The 19515-nt window shown below is 38.6% G+C and overlaps 1 protein-coding gene across 1 annotated transcript in view; it reads left to right on the plus strand.

The window, feature by feature from the left end:
• LOC149576812 (calcineurin B-like protein 1) overlaps positions 1 to 19515 on the plus strand; it is a 155074-nt gene that overhangs the window by 54806 nt on the left and 80753 nt on the right. Inside the window, exons 4-5 of the mRNA XM_089820144.1 lie at positions 6423 to 6505; positions 6703 to 6762. Of these exons, the coding sequence (XP_089676270.1) occupies positions 6423 to 6505; positions 6703 to 6762 (143 nt within the window). The remainder of the gene's footprint in view (positions 1 to 6422; positions 6506 to 6702; positions 6763 to 19515) is intronic.

Consider the following 19515-nt stretch of genomic DNA (forward strand, 5'->3'; position numbering starts at 1 on the left):
AAGGTGATATCACAGGCACACCGGATTGTGCGATTGACTCAGATAGTGATTCCAGTACAGTTGGGCTGGATGAAGTTACAACAGTCGAGGATACTGTCATGTTTGAGGATAGTACAGTTGATCAGAAAGTGAGCATTCAGGACTTTGCAGAAAATGAGTATCAGGCACAGTTGGATGCTTCTTCGCATGAGATAGAGGCTAGTAGCTCTTTACTTGGTTTGGCAAGCCAGCTGAAGACAAGGGACAAGAATATTGTCACGACTTTATCTCATCATGATAGGATACATGGATTGATTGAGAATCACATTTGGATGATTCAACTGCAGGAGAGATAGAAAGGAGTCACAACAGGTTCTTCTTGTGACGACTTACACCAGATCAAGGAAGGCATGGAGGCAATGAAGTTAAGTTGCATACACCTACTTTCAGATCGCGATCATATCCTTAATCTTGCGAGGATCTATTTAGATGTAGTGAAGGAGGAGAAGGAGGTTGACCAGTTTTTTCATGAGCTGGAGGATACTCGGAATTCCTTGGTGTGTACTCAGTTGGCTCTCCAAGATTCTAAGAGACATGTAGACGAGCTTTGTCTTGAGGTGAGTTCAGTTCGGGAGTTAGCGCGTATACCAGGGACTCAGTTTTCTTTTACAGTCGAGTCACATGTTGATGATGATATGAGTATGTCTAGCATTCACACTCTAGATTCAGAGATTGTAGACAGGTGCGTGAAGTCGGTTGGTATTGTTCACATTACTTAGGTGAGAAGTTTGTTTGAATTGCCAGCTGGTTTCCATTCATGGATTAGATGTTGGGATCCTTATCTTAGTACCTTGGATCGTTTTGACCGGAGATATCTATCATTCCTTGGTAGTAGTATCTGTTGCACCATCATGGACTTGATTAGTAGTTTTCCAGGTGTAGTTCTCATCCATGCCAGCAACTTGTTTGATGCTGGATTTAGTTTTTACACACCTGTGTTGGGCATTGTTCATATATCCAGTCGACCATTCTTGTTGGAATGGGTTAATGATCTCTCGGATATGACAGAGTTTACAGAAGAGTCCCAAGAACTGAGTATTACAGATGATAGCTATTCTAAGGTTACTCCTTTGGACAGTGTACTAGGGATAGAGTATAGGAGTGCGACCAGTCGGCACAATCATGTGTCTAGTCAACTGAGAGTTGGCGAGTGAGACATTTCTATCGCTTGCGAGCATTTCAATGCTGCTCGACAGTTGTTAACAGTTTATGGATGGGGTTCTCCTACTAGTGATGAGCAGGGAGGCAGTTATCTTTCCTTGACAGAGATCCACTCTTTATGGGAGGCTATCTGGATTCTGAAACAGAATTATATGCAGTTGGTAGCCGATAGAGATTATCTTATGGAGTGGGGCAGTACAGCATATGACACATTATTGGTCAAGGAAGATGAGGTGAGTAAGCTTACTCAGCAGCTTGAGGTGACTTCCGAGTTTCTTGAGAGTACACAGTTGGCTTTCGAGGAGTCACAGTTTCATTTAGCTGAGGTGACTGTGGAGTTGGAACGACTTCAGTATTTACCAGATTCTGTACAGTCACTGACCGTGGTGTCTGGTGATCCGAGGATGTCCATGGTCGAGGTTGATAGAGGTAGTGGAGATGAGGATATATCTATCCATGACACTAGTATTGGCATATTTGGTCCGTTTCCACTGGAGGCAGGTTCAACTGAGTTGGGCACTGTAGCTGAGCATTGTGATATGTTTGACTTGGAGGGCATAGAGACTAGTGATGTTGTTGATTCTGCACACTTGGCTATATCATCCTCTGACTTAGCTGATGATTAGTCACAGTTGGTTGTATCACATCTGCAGGATGAGTCTTTGATTGGGATTGGTTCTTTTTACCGGCATTATATTGTAGGATATGTTCATCGGTTTTCTTTTGATCCATGTGTTGAGGAGTTGATGGCAGACAAGTTTGGTCTAGGCTCTCGTTTTTGCTATCTACTGTGTAATGACTATTCGCCATCAGCAGTGCATGGGTGTTATGGTTATGAGATAGTGACCGGTGATCTGCAGAGTTGTGTTAATTGCAGTAGGTGTGCAGTGTGTGGATTCTCTGTATTTGGTGCAGTTTCATGCGGGAGTATTCATCGTTGTTGTAGAATTGTATTGTACATTCCACATAGGCTAGTGGGATGTGTTGATGGTATTTACTATGTTGGTAGTTTGGGTTATCTACTCTACTTGGGTTCTGATATTTCGAGAGCTTGTTTCTCATGGGTTCTTGACTTTGGAGTTTGGGTGAGTTGTATTCGCCAATTTGATTATGGATTCCTCTTGGTTAATTTTCAGAGGTTGTTGCCAGAACCTATGTTGACTGATAGCAGTATAAATCATGACTACATTTGGGATCCAGGTGGATTGATTGGGTTGTTGTTCGGCCATTGCTTGAGGACAAGCAATTTTGGGAAGGGCGGACTGTAATGTCCCCTTTTTAGCATTCATAACATGATTTTGTCGTTAGCCTATTTCCCCACGATCCCGTAGGCTAACCAAGACATTAAAGGGACTTAAAGGCCATTTGGCCTAGATAGTTTCAGTTGCAGGTCTTTCTGAGGGTTTTTGAGGCAACTTTGGGCATACTTACTATTTATAGTAAGTCATCTTGGACATGGTCGAACATCCAAGGGCAGCGGTATGTCGATGGTAATTGTTTAAAATCGAGAAGAAGACTTGTTTCTCATTGATAAGATTTGTTATGCATTGATAAAGCTATTTTATAAAGTTAAATTTAAATATTTAACTTTATTAATGCATAGACTATAGTTTGTGGGAAATATTTAAATTAAAAGAGTCCCCTTTATTTTATAACACATTGGAGACATAAGTTACATAAAGGGAGTTATGTTTTATCCCACATGGAGAAAACGAAGGACGGAGCTCTTGTGAGAACACTATAAAAGAAATGGAAAGAGCTTCTTTTAAGCATGCTTGGAAAATATCAAAGAAATTGGGAAATTTTCTGGAGATTATGTCTCAATAGCTTGAAGGACGAAATCCCTTCAAGCTGGAAATCTTGACGTCATTGAAAGATATGGTCTTGAGATTCAACATAGTAGCAATCCGAAAAAGCAGATACGAAAAAACAGTCCGAAAAAGCGGAACCGAAAAGGCAGGCTGAAAAAGCGGGTACAAAAAAGCAGCCCGAAAAAGCAGAACCGAAAAAGCAGGTCGAAAAAACAGTTCGAAAAAAGCAAAGCAGAAGGGGCAGCATTGAAGTAAATTATTACAGCCATTTACAACCAGGTTCTTTTGTTCGTATTGCTTTTTAGGGTGTTATAAGCTTTCAGCTGTAAGTGTGCATTATACCAGCATTATCATTTTGTAATCCATGTAAATACCAAAGTCTTGGCCATATTTCATGAGCATTGTAATTTTCATTGCAATTAAGAAGATAATAGTTGCTGGTGTCATTTAAGCAATTTAATATCATTATTTATTAGCTAGTTAGTTTGCATACCAATTGTTTGTAAAAATGCCAGTTGGTTGTAGGTGTTCATTTCTCATGCTTAGATCATATATATGCACTGAATATTGTCAAAATTAGTAGCACACTCATGTTAGGTCATTGTGTAGTCCATTGTAGTCTTCTAGCACAAGATTTTCATTGATGCAAATTGAAAAAAAAGTCATTTAAAGCCAGCTAAAAAACTAGATCAGTCATACGTCCCTTGCATGTGATTTGTTTGATGAAATTCCTTGAGCTTTCATCAGCATTTTTTGAGAGCAGATTTGAGGAGGGTCATTACAGTGGTATCAGAGCTTGCTTGCAAAGTGTTTGACGAAATGTCAAACAATTGAAGTATAAAGATTTTTTGGTGTTTGAACAAGTTATAACCTATTGGGGTTATTATAGTAATCATCTGGATATTATTGTAAATCTTCATCCGGTTACAAACTAGGTTTTATATTTAAAAATCTGCTTGAAGCGAAATTACTTTGGCTGCATTTGAAATATATTTTCAGAACTGGTTCAGGTTATTGTACTTCTGTTATTACTCATTGCAAAATCATTAAAAACATAAAACACTCAAACCCTTCTGCAACTTCTGTCTAGCTCTGCAAGAAAATATTATTAAACAGGGAAAACAAATTTAAAAATAATAATATTACAATAGATCAGCAGAAGAGATCCCTCAGGGATCTTTCAAAAGTGCCCTTGAGTCTTCAACTTGATTCTTCACATAACTTAAAAATCCCATTTGCTTTTGACGAAGGTTGACTTTCATCATTAATAATTGATTTATCAAATGCCTCACACGAGATACTACTTAGCTTTTATTTTAAATCATAAAATGATATTTGTTTTTCATGTTCTCACATTGACTTCGGAAAAACATTAAATAATTAGCTATGCGATGAAGTCTGCTAATACCAAGTTCAGATGCATTGCCAAAAATGGCAACATGGGCATAATTGACTTACTAACAAATGAGTCAATTACTGTGCATACCATGAGTTTGGGGGTCCCTGCTAGATATAGCTCTAACCATAATTTGACTAGTTATAAATAGTAAGTCCCCAACTAGATGCTCTGTCAGTGTCACCAGAACTCCATGCTGCCACCAAATTGTCTAGGTACCCTGCTAAAAATGTAAAGTCTGACTTTCCCAAAATAGTCGCTTACTATAAATAGACCCTTCTATGTTGTGTGCTTGGTAATAGGCATGTAAATTTTGTTTAACAAACTTCATTAACTCTTCTTTTACAATGCATGCTGTTCAACATACACACAAATTTTGACTCAAAGACCAAAACTATGTTGTCTACCTTATTTGATATGTGCTACCTAATTGGCTTACATATTTTTGTCCTTTGAAATATGTTCCACTTAACTGTGGCACATGCCTGTGCATGTGAAAATGGACTTCAATTTTGAATCCTTATCTCTGACTTTAGAAAGGGCACATGTACATAGACTTGCATATTTTCAGAACACAAAAAAAATCATCTTATATTTGTGAAAGGCACACTCCATGCTACACAGACTGCAGCTTTACACTTGCTGAAATCTTGTCTCTCTTCTAAATTGTGCACTCTACTCAACTAGAGGACATACATGACAAGTCTTTGCTCATTTGAACTTTCTTGTTTGTGCTGGCAGATGTTTTTGAAACTTTGAAAACCATGTTCTTTGATATGCAATTATTCAATTCAGAAATGGCAAAAAGACTATGGACAAGCAAGAAAAACTTTGACACTTTTCTTGTGTTAGAGGAAATGATAAAATTTTAGCTTGAAACTTGAGACCGTACAAAAATATTCTAAGTGCACAACATCATGTATCTGTAAAAGCTGGCATGTTCTTAATTAATTGTATCAAACAAGGAATTTGTTGTATTAGCATATCTGCTGGACTTCCTGTTTTTTAAAAGATTTTTGTAGACCTCAGATGCAGATACTTATAATGGGAAATATATACAACTATCTTTCTCTTCATTTGAGAAAGTATAGACTCAGCTAGTGCCTGATGCAGCATTGCTGAAAGATCATTTGGAACCTTGTAAGCCAACTACATGTGGTTATTTTATTTAAATATCAAATCAGATAAATTTGAACACATCTTTTTTATACATATGAATCCATAGTTTGCAGACTTGGATTCGATGAGTACTTGGCAAGCCCAAAATTTTCAACTCAGCAAAATCTTGGAGAAAACTTGACCTAAACTCGAAAACTTAGAAATAACTAAAATTAAAATCTCTTAAAGAAACACTTTTTTTTTTGGTAAAATTCAATTACAAAATGTACTAAGTTATAAATTGACATCTTGAAAGAGAAAATGAATGGTTTTATAGCAAAAAAAGCTCATGGAAAACACATTTTAAGCAGCATTTTACCTTCATCAACATTTTACCTATGTTTTTTTTGTCTAAAAAAATGTGAGTTAAAATTGTGAGTACTTGCCAACCAAAAAAGCAGAATACTCGATAACTCGGGGAGTACTTAGAGAGTTTGCAAACTATGTATGGATCCATAACAAGACAAATTTGAATTTCCAGAAATGTATTAATAAATCCAGAAATGATTCTATATTACACTAATAGTAGCATGGGTTGTAAATTTGATGGAATTTGAATATGCTGTCTCAATAATAATTTCTATGTAGTAGAAACAATGTGTAGGATGTTAGTGAAGTAGATGGTCATAATAGGAATTATGTTTGCTATCTGTCATCGTAAGTAATCACTTTAATATTATGTACATGGTTATTGTCCACTTTACTTCTCTATTGCCAGTTTCTCCTCATGCTATTCATCTTCAAGTTTACTTGTTTACATTTTGTAATAGTAACTGCAAAAGCATATTTGCTCATCATGGGTTATATACATTCTATGAGTCTAATCATTTTATGATATCCTTTTTTTTGCAAGGTAGTCAACATAAATGAAGTTGAGGCCTTGTACGTGCTATTTAAAAAATTGAGTAGCTCTGTAATTGATGATGGCTTGATACACAAGGTACCTTTCCGTATATAAAATAGAAGCTAGTCGGTTTAGATTATTGCATGACAAGTATGGCAGTTGTATGAATTATCTACGCTTTTTATACAGGGGTTAGTATTATGTAGATATTGAAGTAGTGGATTACATTGGACATCTTTGGATGAACATTTTTGATTTCTACATTTTAAAATCACTCTTGATTTTTTCTTCAGGAAGAGCTCCAGCTAGCATTGTTTAGGTGCGCCACAAAAGAGAACTTGTTTGCAGACAGAGTATGTGCATATGTGCCTTTTTTTCTTTCCAAAGGAATTGTTGTGTTAAAAAGAGATAATAAACAAGGGAGATAGAAATCAGAAGCAATCAATACAATGTGTACTCTAATGCCTTGAAATATCACCATGGCAATGCTACGATATCTGCAATATATTTGTCTTCTTGTAATGTGTAACCTACTGAATTAACTCAAACTTATAAGCACAGAGAGCAATTATTTTGGAATACCCCATTAGATTATCCATAGTTGGAGTTCTTTGACTTGGCAGACCAGAATCTTGTCTTCGAGTTGGGACTTAGGAAAAAAATACATAACTACATAAAACAATTCAGAAATTGATAAATTTAGAGAAAACATAAGTCTATTCTTATCATCTTGTCTGAATTCAAAGATTGCATGATAAATCTAAAATGTGTAAAATTTGAAAATTAAACAATACATTGCATTACTGTATAATTATAAATATTAACAATATAGCAGTACAATAATGTTTACATAACTCAAAAAAAGGCAACATATTACATCTTCCTTTTCCCCCTTCTAGTGTAACTTAAACTTTTAAACCTTGAACTAGGATGCAAGTTGATATGTAAATGAGGATTGATTGTTTCCTCAAATGTGTCTTTGCCTTCCTCGAACACATCCATCTCTGCTACTTTCTCTGATTTGGCAAGATCTTCATTAGTGAACATGATAGAATTTTTTTTGTGGCAGTGTATCAACAATGCTATCATCCAAATAAATGGTACACAAATAAGGACCCTCCATCTTTTTGGTATGAAGGCAAAGATTTTATTGGACAAAGTCAAAGTCATTGAGGCACTTCTGGTTGAACATGTTTCTCTACTTGACATGAATGCTCTCATATATGTTTCAATTTCATTCACACTGAAAAAGTTAAAAAATTCAAGGCTAGGACATGTTGTGACCCATTCTCACGTCGCCCATCAAATTTTGGACCTCTATCCTTTCGCTCACTTGCCCCTTTTGGGTTGTGTTGTTTTAGTGGCTCTTAGGTTTGATTTCCTGTAGTTTCTTGTTTTTTTTTTTCAAATGCCAAATGAGTCAAATTTATGGCTAATTTTGAGAGAAGCCAAGATTATCAAGATTCGGGTTGGAGCTTGAGTGGATGTGTTGAAAGTGGCTTAGCCTAAGCATAGAGTTGTTCAATTTGCTAATGTTTATCGTACTGGGGAAAAAAAATTAATGCACACAGACAATAGATAAGAACAACAAAACTCTTTTTATTATTTGCATATGCCAAGAGATTACATACCGATGATAAGATGATTTACAATGATCCCGGCTGGGGTATAAATACTTCCCGCCGAACCTTCCCGAAGGGGTCCGTTGGCTACATAACAATACTAATCTACTTGTCGGCTATAAAATCTTTATTGACGACATGAACCCGTCAGCTACACAGTTTCTACCGACGACATCATCCCCCCCAAAAGAAAAGTTGTCTCCTAGCGACTTCAAAACTAACAAAAACGGGAGACCACAAAATACAATATAGAAAGAAGGGTGTGATCTTGAAGAATGTTGCTGCTGGCGCAATTCATAGACTTGCTCCATTCGGATGCTCAAATCCTTCTAAATTTGTGCGTTAACCTCTATGGCTTCTTTCAGAAAAAGCGCTGCATCCATAGTCTGGGTCTTTGTTAACTGCAATTCTTGCTCAGCCGCTTCCTTATCCCGTAAAAGTGCTGCATGCTCAGCTGCCCACGCTGCTTGTTGGCAGGCCAAATCTGCATTTACCTTTCTCTAGCCTCCTCTGCTGCTAGAGACCTCTCCGTTGCGACCTTGTCTGTTGCCCTGTCCGCCTCTGCATCCTTGCGAGCATAGTAGACTTCTTTGTATAATCCTACTATTTCGTGTGCCAGCTTCTCCATGGGAGTGTTGCATGGCCCCAACTTCAGGTCGGTGGCCCAATCCACCAACATCTCCAGTGTCTCGACTTCTGGCCATCCTTTGTCTTCAAAGTAGGAGTGAAACCGTTGAGGACAAACCCCCTGAATATAAGCCCAGACTAGATACCACTCTCTCTCCCGAGTCATAGCCTGCAATGCCACGTTGTGTCCCTTTTGCAGTGCAACTTGCATAGCCCTGAGGTAGTCTCTGCATCTATCCTCATTTGATCCATAATCCTCCTTCAGCACATCGTTCATGGTCCACTCCCCATCACTACTTGTCTCTGCCACTGTTGCGGTAACCATGTCCACACCTGGTGCTGCCTTCTCCTTCCTCGGTGCAACCTTCGATTTTGGAACTACCACCTCCTATGGCTTTGATACGGTTGCTGATCCTGGAGGGACTCCTCCATGACTCCGGGACTGAATGGACGGTCCGACCTCTGCAGGAATGAGCCGGAATTGCTGCCTTAGAAATTCGCTCGCTCTATCTATCACCTCCATTCTCTTGGGCTGCTCCAACTATGCCTCCGTCAACAAGGAAGATGAAATAGTGACCACAGTATCTGAACCAACCACATCCTAACGAACCTAGGGTTCAGGCTCTCGCACTGGCAACTCTATCAACTCTGGCTCTACTGGTGCAACAGGGTCTGGCATACGATCTTGGGAAGGTATGCCCTCGGGTGAAACATCTGCCGTGGACGTCCGAAAAGAAATCTCTGAAGTGGCCGCCGGTGCAACATCTATCAGCTGTGGAACACTATCTACCATTGCCGGTGGGACATTTGCTACTGTCCGTGGGACCACATCTACCATTGTCGGTGGGGTCATAACAACTGGTGCATGACATTGACCAAACGAAGGAATGTGTGAAATGGAGGTGGACAAGTGCGCCGAAGTTGGCAACTGCGGCAGGGTGAAAAATGTGGATTGGCTAACTGTTGGTTCACTGCCAACTTCTGCAGAAGTACTCTCTTCCTCATACTCAGCCCGACTACTCTTTGAAGTGTCCTCTCGTCTGCTGTCCGTGTCCCCGTGAGCCTCCAATCCTCGAAATACCTTCTTCTGCCCTGCTGCTGTTCCACCCGTGTCCAAATGTCTTCAATAGAATATTGGAGGTTCCCCTTGTGCCAACTTTCCCCGTGGTGAAACCTCAAAATCATCCATTGGTATCTGATTAACTGCTGCCTTTAGAAATAAGCCAATGGCATGGTGTGGCATAAAGAACATCCAGTGCTGGAGTGTCATGAACTCCATCCGATCGGTGAGAAATGTGGCCCAATCGTACACTGTGCCATTCATAAATAAAATCTGTGGCAATGCTATATCCGAAGCCCGAGTTGCCCCTGTCAACTTGCTCTTGATGACATCCATGATGCATTGTCAGCGGCCCTCCCGAATAAAATCTCGTCGAAGCCCTCTGCATTTAGACCCCTTTACCACTGACTCCATCTCCTTAGGCGAAAGATCGCGGCCTACCAATTTTATCCAATATTCTTTCCGTTCCTGAGACAGCTTGTGGTTCTTGATTTTCACCTTCCAACCACTAGGGCCAGGGATGCCAAAAACCCTAGTGAAATCCTTAGGTTTAAAAGAAACTGTCATCCGATGCTTTTTGTACAAAAATGTGCTGGTTCTATTGTGCTGATTATATGCTTCTACATAGTTCAACTGATTCAAACAATTGGATGGAAAAAGCTGGAAGCTGGATGGCCCAATGTACCTATGCTCGTATCAAAATCTGTTTAATTACCTCTGTGTCCGGAGTCTTTTGCCACCATTTCCGGTATTCGCTGCCATTGAGCCCTTCAAATTGAACTGTGAGATGTGTGAGTTTGGCCCTTACTTTTTGCTTCTTGCTGGTAGACGCTGATGGCCCTGCAACTTGGATTCCAGAAGCTAAACCTCTGGCATTCTTTTCCATACTTGTCTTCAGTTGGTTCTTCCACTACCGTTTTCTTGCTGATTCCATAATAACGACTTCTTTCTTGCCTTTATAATATAGGGTTCCTGCTGGTTTTGCCTTCCCGCGGAGAATATGCCTTAATATATGTTTCCTCCTGCTGTTAGTTTCCTTCCCCTGCGGTTCCCTTTTCACTGTTGACTGCGGAAGTTTAAGATGTGCCCGCGGAAGTTATAGCCTTATCAAAACTCGTTCCACGGGAAGACAACGTCTGCCAAGATAGATACCTTCGCCAAAATCACCCAACACACCCAATCACTAGCATATTTCTCCAGAAGACTCCATAAAGATGTTTGCTAAATGCTTGTTATGTTCTATCCATCCGTCACATGTTTCCTTTGCCATTGAGACGTTGATCTTAGCTTCACATCTGTAGTGGTTGAGCTTCTAATACCATTATACATCATTCAAATGTCACAAGACTTCAATAAAAAGACCATTATCCATGGGTTCTATATTCACAGCATGCAATGAAATGTGATTCGTTCAAGCAATCAAAATCTATCTCTTTCATGGATACTCATTTACAGAAATCTGAGAACGCCAATAACCAAAATCATTCTTGACCCTCAAAGAGAGGACATCCACCTTCGCCAAACGTCGAGTGATGAACTCCGTCGAATTAGAGATGCCAAAAGGCAAGCAACGTTGTGGAAGATGTAATGCCCGTGGGAGAAAGAATACCACCATGAAAGAAAAGAACGCCACCGCAGAAGAAAGAGGATGTCGCCGCGGGAGAATAAGTCAGCCCGCAGAAGGATAAGATAGCCCGCGGGAGGTTAAGGCAGTCCGCGAGAGGCTAAGACAGCCCACGGGAAGAGAAGATTGAGCCACGAACTAAGAATGAAACTACAATCTTAAAATCGACCCGCTTCTGAATAGCATAATATCATCCGTGGAAAAAGAGTGTTTAGCTAGGGGAAAAAAAAAAGTTTGAAGCTGCGAATATTCTTCACAGTACCTAATTTACATTCGAGTTTGCTAGAGAAAAGATCACTTTTATGCACAAAGTCATGAATATCAAAAGCAAGAAATTAATCTAAAAGTTAAATCCTTAATTGTACCTGGTTGGTACCCATGAACGTTATGTGCAATACCCTTCCATAGGAATGAATTTTTATCTAGCATCAGGGTAAGGGTATTCGAGAGCTGTGAATGACAAGAAAGTCTGAAGCTGTAAACTCTCCATCAAACAGTGGTTGCGTTTACTGAGAAGGATTTCTTCAAGTTTAGAATCAAATCATCATAAGGCCCGATTTACATTTGCATGCACAGATTTTGTGAATAACCTTTTCACACATGAGCCCATCATGCATGACAACACCAATCTCATGCAGCAATGAACGGGAGAAGTAAAAACAGGGCACATGCTCTCAACATTGATCTCCATGCCAAAATAAATCCATAAGGTTGGGAAATGAATTGAAAGAGAATGTTTGTGAAAAAACTCCAAACGTGTCCAGTGTGAATAGCTTGCTCACATAGAGGGATTGTAAGGATTTTTTCTGAATACTCTCAAACACAACATAATTTTTACCTTTGTCATAGAATGTTGGAAAACTCCCAACATTCCCCTTCGTATCTCATAGGTGTTTGTAGAGCTAATTCAAAGACATCATGGAATTCCACCCAAATGTTGAAGTCTACCACAATCTTCAAAACACGTTGAGCACATATTGACGGCATTTGCTAACAAAGAAGTTTGTCTCTTATAACCAAAACATGCCCAATGTGAAAGCTGGCCATGCTGAAGAATCTTTCAATAATCCCAAAGTAGATCCCCATGAAAGCTCGAAGCATGCACAAAAAAGGTGATTGGATATCCCCGTGAATGTAAACTCATTTTTGAAGAAATGTTGTTGGAAGCACAGGATGGTATTAAATGGAAGAAATTTTTGTGTGAGAAGAGTCTCATCTACTAAAAAGTTTCCAAAACCTCTCAAGAACATGAAAGCTAGGAAGTCAAGAAAGTGTTCAAAGGAAGGGGACTTTTGATGAGGACTCCACGAGTGACACAATTTGTGGGTGAAGGAATACTGTGAAGAGAAGACTCCGCCAACACCCCTTGTTCACACTTGAGCGCAAAACAATACCTATCATAGAATGTATAATTAAAAAAATTACCAAACACAACCAGCATTTGCCAAGGAAACCACAGTGATAGAGGTGGACTCTGGTTTGTTGGAGTGTGCGGAGCACATTTTTCACACTGTGGAGGAATATTTTAGAAGGAAAAATCATCCACGATATTATTAAATATGTGCCCAATGCAATTTTACCTTAGCCAGGGAAAATGCTAAACAAAGGACAGCTCGTAGAAGACACTCATATGCGCTTGAGTGCATTTTCCATTCACTCATGAAATGTTCAAAAAATAAACAATTCCTCCATATGACCCAAAATGCACTCTAACGCTATTCTAGACAAGGAAAGATGCGACATGAAATAATCCACCGTGATGGCCAAATCACACCCAACTCAAGAAGCACTTGATCAAGGAAACATTTTTATTGTGGAGCCAAAAAAATGAGGGAACTTGCAAAAACAATTCACAACCTTGGTCAAATCATGCCCAATCACAGGTTAAAGAAATTTGGAAAACAAGAAAACATTTCCACCATGGACATAAAATTAGGCTCCAATATGATTTAACTCAGTGAAAGAATGTGTCAATTTGAAATAATCTGCCTATCCTCCTAAAATGCATTTGAGCACAAAAGATTCAAAGTAAAGGAACCCTTTTTCAAGATGGAAAACATATTGTCCACCATGCATGTCTAAGTGCACTCCAATGTGAGAATGATATTGTCAAGGAATGTTTAAAAATAAATGTCCTTGAGAGCCTTCAAAATGTGCTCAAGGAACTTGTTTGTAATAGTTGGGAATGTTTTGAGGTGAAAGTGAAAGTTTGTCCTCTAATCATAATCAATGTGCACCTGTTTACATAAAGGCATGAGTACGCATGCCAAATATTAATGAACTCCAAAAATCCATAATGGGAGCAGGATGAAATATTTAGCTGATGGAAAGTATCAAAGTCTCGGCAAACATTAAAAATCAAGCTCCTCATTTGTCCCATACATGTTTGCAAATGTTTTGAAAAGTGACTAAAGGTGAAGGTGATCATGAGAATTTGAGGTGATGTGAATTACATGGAAGGTGGAATAGTAGATTTTGAATGTCCATTAAGGATATATCCAAGTGAGTGTAAAATGGAGAACTTGGTTTTTGAAGTTAAATAGTGTGTTAATTAAATATAATTTAATATTTAATGTTTAATTAATTAATGTTTCACACCCTTGATAACAAATATAGATGTTTCACACTTAATAGATTCATGTATATGGTAACCGAGATTTGTAGGCAAAATAGGGTGAGGGATGATTCCCATCAATTGTAGAGTGCCAGAGTAGGGAGGATCTTGCACCTTTGAAACAACAAACAATGTTGAACTTCCAATGGGGGAGTTCACAAATACAAAGAAATATAAACTTACCATGCTTACAACTATGCCAAACCCAACCCTATGAATGGGCTTTGGGAAACTTCCTGAAGGGTTACAAATGACCAACATGACAAACATTTATAACTTAATAATAAATAAAAAGGAACCCCAAAGATGTTATTATTAAGTTTCAAGGCCCTACAACACATGATTTTGATTGAATTATTTAATTATATTGGAGACGTTATAGTCCTTCTGACACAAGAATTACTTGCCCTCAATAAATTGTAGATTTGGATGCTCCAAGATTTGTTTGCCTTCCCATGTGGCATCTTCAATCAACACATCCTTCCAACAAAGTAGGTACTCCTTGATGATGTGCAACCTCAACTTTTTCTCTCTGACATCAATGTTCTCCAGAATAAGTTTTCCTCCTTTGTCAATGGGTGGGAGTTCCTTGAAAACCATGACACATTGGCCGACTACCTTTTTAAGGCATGAAACATGAAATTTTTTGTGAATCTGACTTCCCTTAGGAAGCTCCAATTCATAGGCAACTTCACCACCCTTCGAACCCCACTATAGGGCCTATAGGGCTTCATGTTATCGACACCAATTTTCTTCAAGGAAGATTGTCTTTATGGATATAGAGGCAAGTAAACCAAATCTCCTACCTCAAAATTATGCTCTACCTTGTGTTTTTCGACATACATCTTCAGCTGATTTTGAGCCCTCTGCAAGTTTTTTTGAGAGACCTCAGGGCATCTAAACATTCCTGTAGGTATTCCTTGGTCCTTGGTGTATAATTGTTACCTAATGTAGGTTCCACAAAGGATGAAGGCTCATAAGTATTAAGTGCCTTGAAGGGTGACATGCTTATCGATACATGATGAGTAGTGCTATAACATTGCTCTCCTAAATGAAACCAACAGACCCATGCCTTTTGCTATACTGAAATGTAATTCTTGACGTACCCCTCGAGCCATTTGTTCAAAATCTTCATTTGATTGTTTGTCTGCTGGTGCTAATTCTTCCTCGGTGACAGTTTTTCTCTTGCAAACCGAAATTTTTCCATCTAGAAAGTGCCGAGTGAACAACTATCACTGTCATTGACTATGTTCTGTGGATGACCATGCAAGCATAACACTTTATGGAAAAAAAAGTTGGTCATCTGAGCTATTCAACAACCTGACCCCCCTCCCCCCAACTTTATATAGTTCAGGCCCCTATTCTATTATTGGCAATGTAGGGCCATAGCCCTACTATTATAAAGGAGGGGCAACTGTAGATAGTTCCCATCCAATCTGAGATCTATATTTAGGTGGGCGCTAAACGCCCCGGCTCCGTTTGAGAGCGTAAGTTGTCGATACAACATTGGATGTAGCTCCAGAAAGAAGCAAATGGACTACTGAATAGAGCAACTACTTTTTTAGGCCTTGAGTTGCTTGACAAATGGCGAATAAATAGACATAATTGGTCAAATGGTTTAGCACGACATAAGTGCAATATTTCCCTTGCACTCTTGGAAGCCCAGTGATAAAATCCATTGTAATGCTCTCCCATTTTTGATCAACTATTGGAAGGGGCTGTAGTAATCCTACAGGAATAGTATGGTTGGATTTGTTCTATCGGCAAGTGGAACATTATTTCACGTACTGTAGTAAATCATCCTTCAGGACCCTCCTAGTGAACCTCTCCCGAATTTCGCTATGTCTCGAGGTACCTTAGGTGTCCTGTGAGAGACGAGTCATGAACTTCCCTCAGAATCTTCTCCTCCATCTTCGATTCGAGTACCCAATAGAGTCTATCCTTGTGGTTGATGATGTCATCAACCACCTTGTAACTGATATCCTATATTTGTCCATCCATTAATTTGCACTCAATAGAATTCTCGGAGTAGTCAACCAGCAAATGTGTCTTCCATTCTGCTAACATTTGTGATAGTGAACATATGATAGGTCTTCTTGACAGCGCCTTGGCTACCACATTATTCTTCCCTCTACACAACAAGTTTGGCTTCAATGAGGTATTGCCAAAACTTGGCTAGTGCATGCATGATGGCAAGCATCTTCTTTTCATATATGGAGTTGTTACCAATTTAGCCCACCTCCTAAATTGCTACGTTAAGCTTGCTTATATAGTGCGCTATGTGTTTTAAGTTGCTGATTATGCATATTACAAAATGGTTTGGATGCATAATGTAAAGTATAGAAATCAATAAACAAGAGAAATTGATCATTTTTTATTCAAAATACATACAAGTACCAAAATAGTACACTTTATTGAAATATATTTCAGAACTGTTTTGGTAAGGTGCAAAATGTTCAAATTTTAGACAATACTTGATACAATGCATTTAGATACCACATAAGTCGTGGTAGCTCCTAATATAATATCTGAATAAACACATTGCATAAACAGAAAAGTATTGGAGAAATAAGGGGAAGAGCCTCCATTGCTTGAATGGAAGGATCGATCTGAATGTTGAAGAAGATTTGAGTCGCATCTCCATCTGGGAATAGACCTGAAAAATGTAAAAGATGAGGGTTAGTTCATACGAACTGGGCAATGGAAACCATTCCAATCATCTCTACACTACTTAGTGTTCCTACAACATGGTTATTCAGATGAAAACATTAAAAGATGTAAAGGCAAGAGAAATATCTGAAAGAAAAGTAGGTTTTATGCTAATAAGTTTGTTTCATGTGCAGATACAGGTATGAAGTTTGAGGTTGTTGATGGATCATACATAAGTTACACACATGAAGCCTTTCGACTGAATCATGTAGAGGCCAAGACTAAAGGATTGAGGAGACTATGGAAGAGACACGCATAAACTATAGGCGTGAAACCTTCTGGTCAAATCATGTAGAGGCAAAGATTGAAGACATGGGGAGATTGTTGAGGGGGCATACATAAATTACAAGTATGGAACCTTCTAGTTGAACCATAGTAGAAGATTGAAGACACGAAGAGATTGTCAAAGGGACATACATACATTACAGGTATGAAACCTTTCAATTGAATCATGGAGGGATTGGAAGTCTACAAGTGCACAATCAATTTTTTCAGTTAAAAGGGAAAAGTGGATTATAACAGATTGAATTGAATTTGATCGCTGGTTCATATCAGTAAAAGGACAATAGCAGGCAGATTTCAGCATTCTAGGAGGAGATTTCAGTACTTAATGAACAATGGATTGTGGCAGCAATAGGAGCAATGTTTTTTGCATTTATACATGTCAACGCATGAGTCATTCATAATTCTGAAAAAAAAAGATACAGTAAAATCCAAAAGTGCCATTATTGCAATAATGAGATGTTATGCTACAACCAAATAAAGGTGTGGATAGCACTAGTTATTGGTACAAACAGTGCAACATGGCTCAATACTGCTGTTCTTGTCACCAATGGTATAATTTACAGAAGGGGCACTTTAGCTGGCATTCTTAAAAGGTTATGTTGGGCTGAGTGCTGCAGTACATACAGAAATTTATATTGGAGGCATTGAGAAGGATTCTGTGAAGCTTCTGTTTCTTCTTACCATGGGTATTCCTGCTGTTTGTATTCTTTCAATGTATTTTATTAGGCCTTGCACAACAGCTTCAGCAGAAGACTCGGAGAAGCATGGATACTTCACCTCTATCCAAGTTACAAGCATTGTTTTGGCATTTTATCTTCTAATTTCTGTGATTTTAGATGATATTTTCTCCCTAGATACAACTTTTATCTCTAAGAGATGGTCGTCACAGTCAGCCCCTTCTGGGTACTGAAGATAATGGTTCAATCTCTAAGTCTGATGCAGTTGAAAGCTTACAAGTAAATGCCTCAAATAAAATAAAATAAAAAATCTCCTATCAAATATGCCAGATACAAATGAAATGGAAAGGGATATTTTGAATATGTAACTTTGTGTAGCACACCCATCCTTTATGGCAGCACTCACGGCTAAGAAAGAAACCCAGAAAATGTAACCTCCAGCCCAAGCAAATAAAGCATCCATTTGAAAGAAAGAAATGAAGGAATGTTCTTTTCATATATCTCTTTTTAAAATCTGCAAGGAGTGCATGAGGCACAATAACAAGTAAAACTCCCTTGTTTTATCTAAAACTCTAAGTTTGAAATCAAGTGCAACTTACAGCATGAAGAGTGAAGAACAATGGCATCAGCTCATGGCTACCAGACACCCACAGCATGGAGCTCCATAAGAAATAACTAGCAGAAGTAATGACATCTAAATACCATCAAACAAACTTGTAAAAAATCACAGGCTCACTACATCAAACATGAAGCTCATGCATCAACAACCCAACATGAGGGAGAATGAGCCACGACATACTAACCAGCAGTCATGGTGTTGAAAAATATAGAGCAAAGAAGTCACATCCAGCCAAAAAATGTCTACCAATCATGGCATCAGCCACGACTAGAAGAAATGAAGAGCCATGATGAACAAAAAATACCCAATAACATGGCTATAACCATGAAGTGGCTCACGACAACTGTCAAATTAAGAAAAACTTGTGAAGGAAATGGCTCACGGCATCCAACACTCATGGAAACTGTTGGGTGGATATTTTGCAACCGACAGTTTTGGGTAAAAATTCAGTCACAAAATAGGATGACCAGCCACAGCGTGTGAGACAGAGTCTCTCCTACCTTAAAGGGAAGGCTCCCCCTTCTCACCATTCCTTGGATCAACTCAAGGTAAGCAAGAAATTGAGAGATTTATAAAGAGGGTGTTACTATTATTCTTTCTTCATAACTTTCAAGAAAGGATCCACTCATTCGTAAGGCGAATAATGGGCAAGGTGAATCTCTAATTACACTTCTATCACGAGTTGGAAACAGTGATACTGATAAATTTTAACTAACTCAAAGGCTAGCCAAAATGTACCAGTTTGGCTCTAAGTCCTGTTGTATTTCTATGTGGTAAAATGTTTACAATTAGGGCACAAAGACTCCTAAAAGTAACAACAATCTAACTATTTTGTGAATCAAGATGAAAATACAAGCTACAGACAAAGCTTCTAGCTATGGATTTTCACAATTGTTCCTGGTCAAAGCTCGGAATTCAATTGTTTCTTAACTCTTTTTTATGCTCTTTTATTGAACACACAATAATAACATGAATCAAGACAATAGGCACAAATTATAGTCAAAGCTTCTAATTTGTTCTATCACAATTGCTTCCAGTCAAAGCTTCAAATCCAATTGCTTCTTTTATTCACTTTTCTCCCAAATTCGTACTACATAATCAAAGTTATGCTTGCACAAATGTGGCAGAGCTTTCTTGCATACAACAAAAGATAATTTTTACAATGAGGGGGCACTCCTTTATATAGGCAAAGAAGTTGAGAAAAAGGGGGAGGAAAGAGTGGGAGCAACTCAACCAACTTTGATCAAGTCTAACTACAAGAGAAAATAA

This window comes from Cupressus sempervirens, chromosome 1 (genome assembly GCF_028749045.1).
Source record: "Cupressus sempervirens isolate cs-2001-9-10 chromosome 1, ASM2874904v1, whole genome shotgun sequence".
NCBI classification, from domain to species: Eukaryota; Viridiplantae; Streptophyta; class Pinopsida; order Cupressales; family Cupressaceae; genus Cupressus; species Cupressus sempervirens.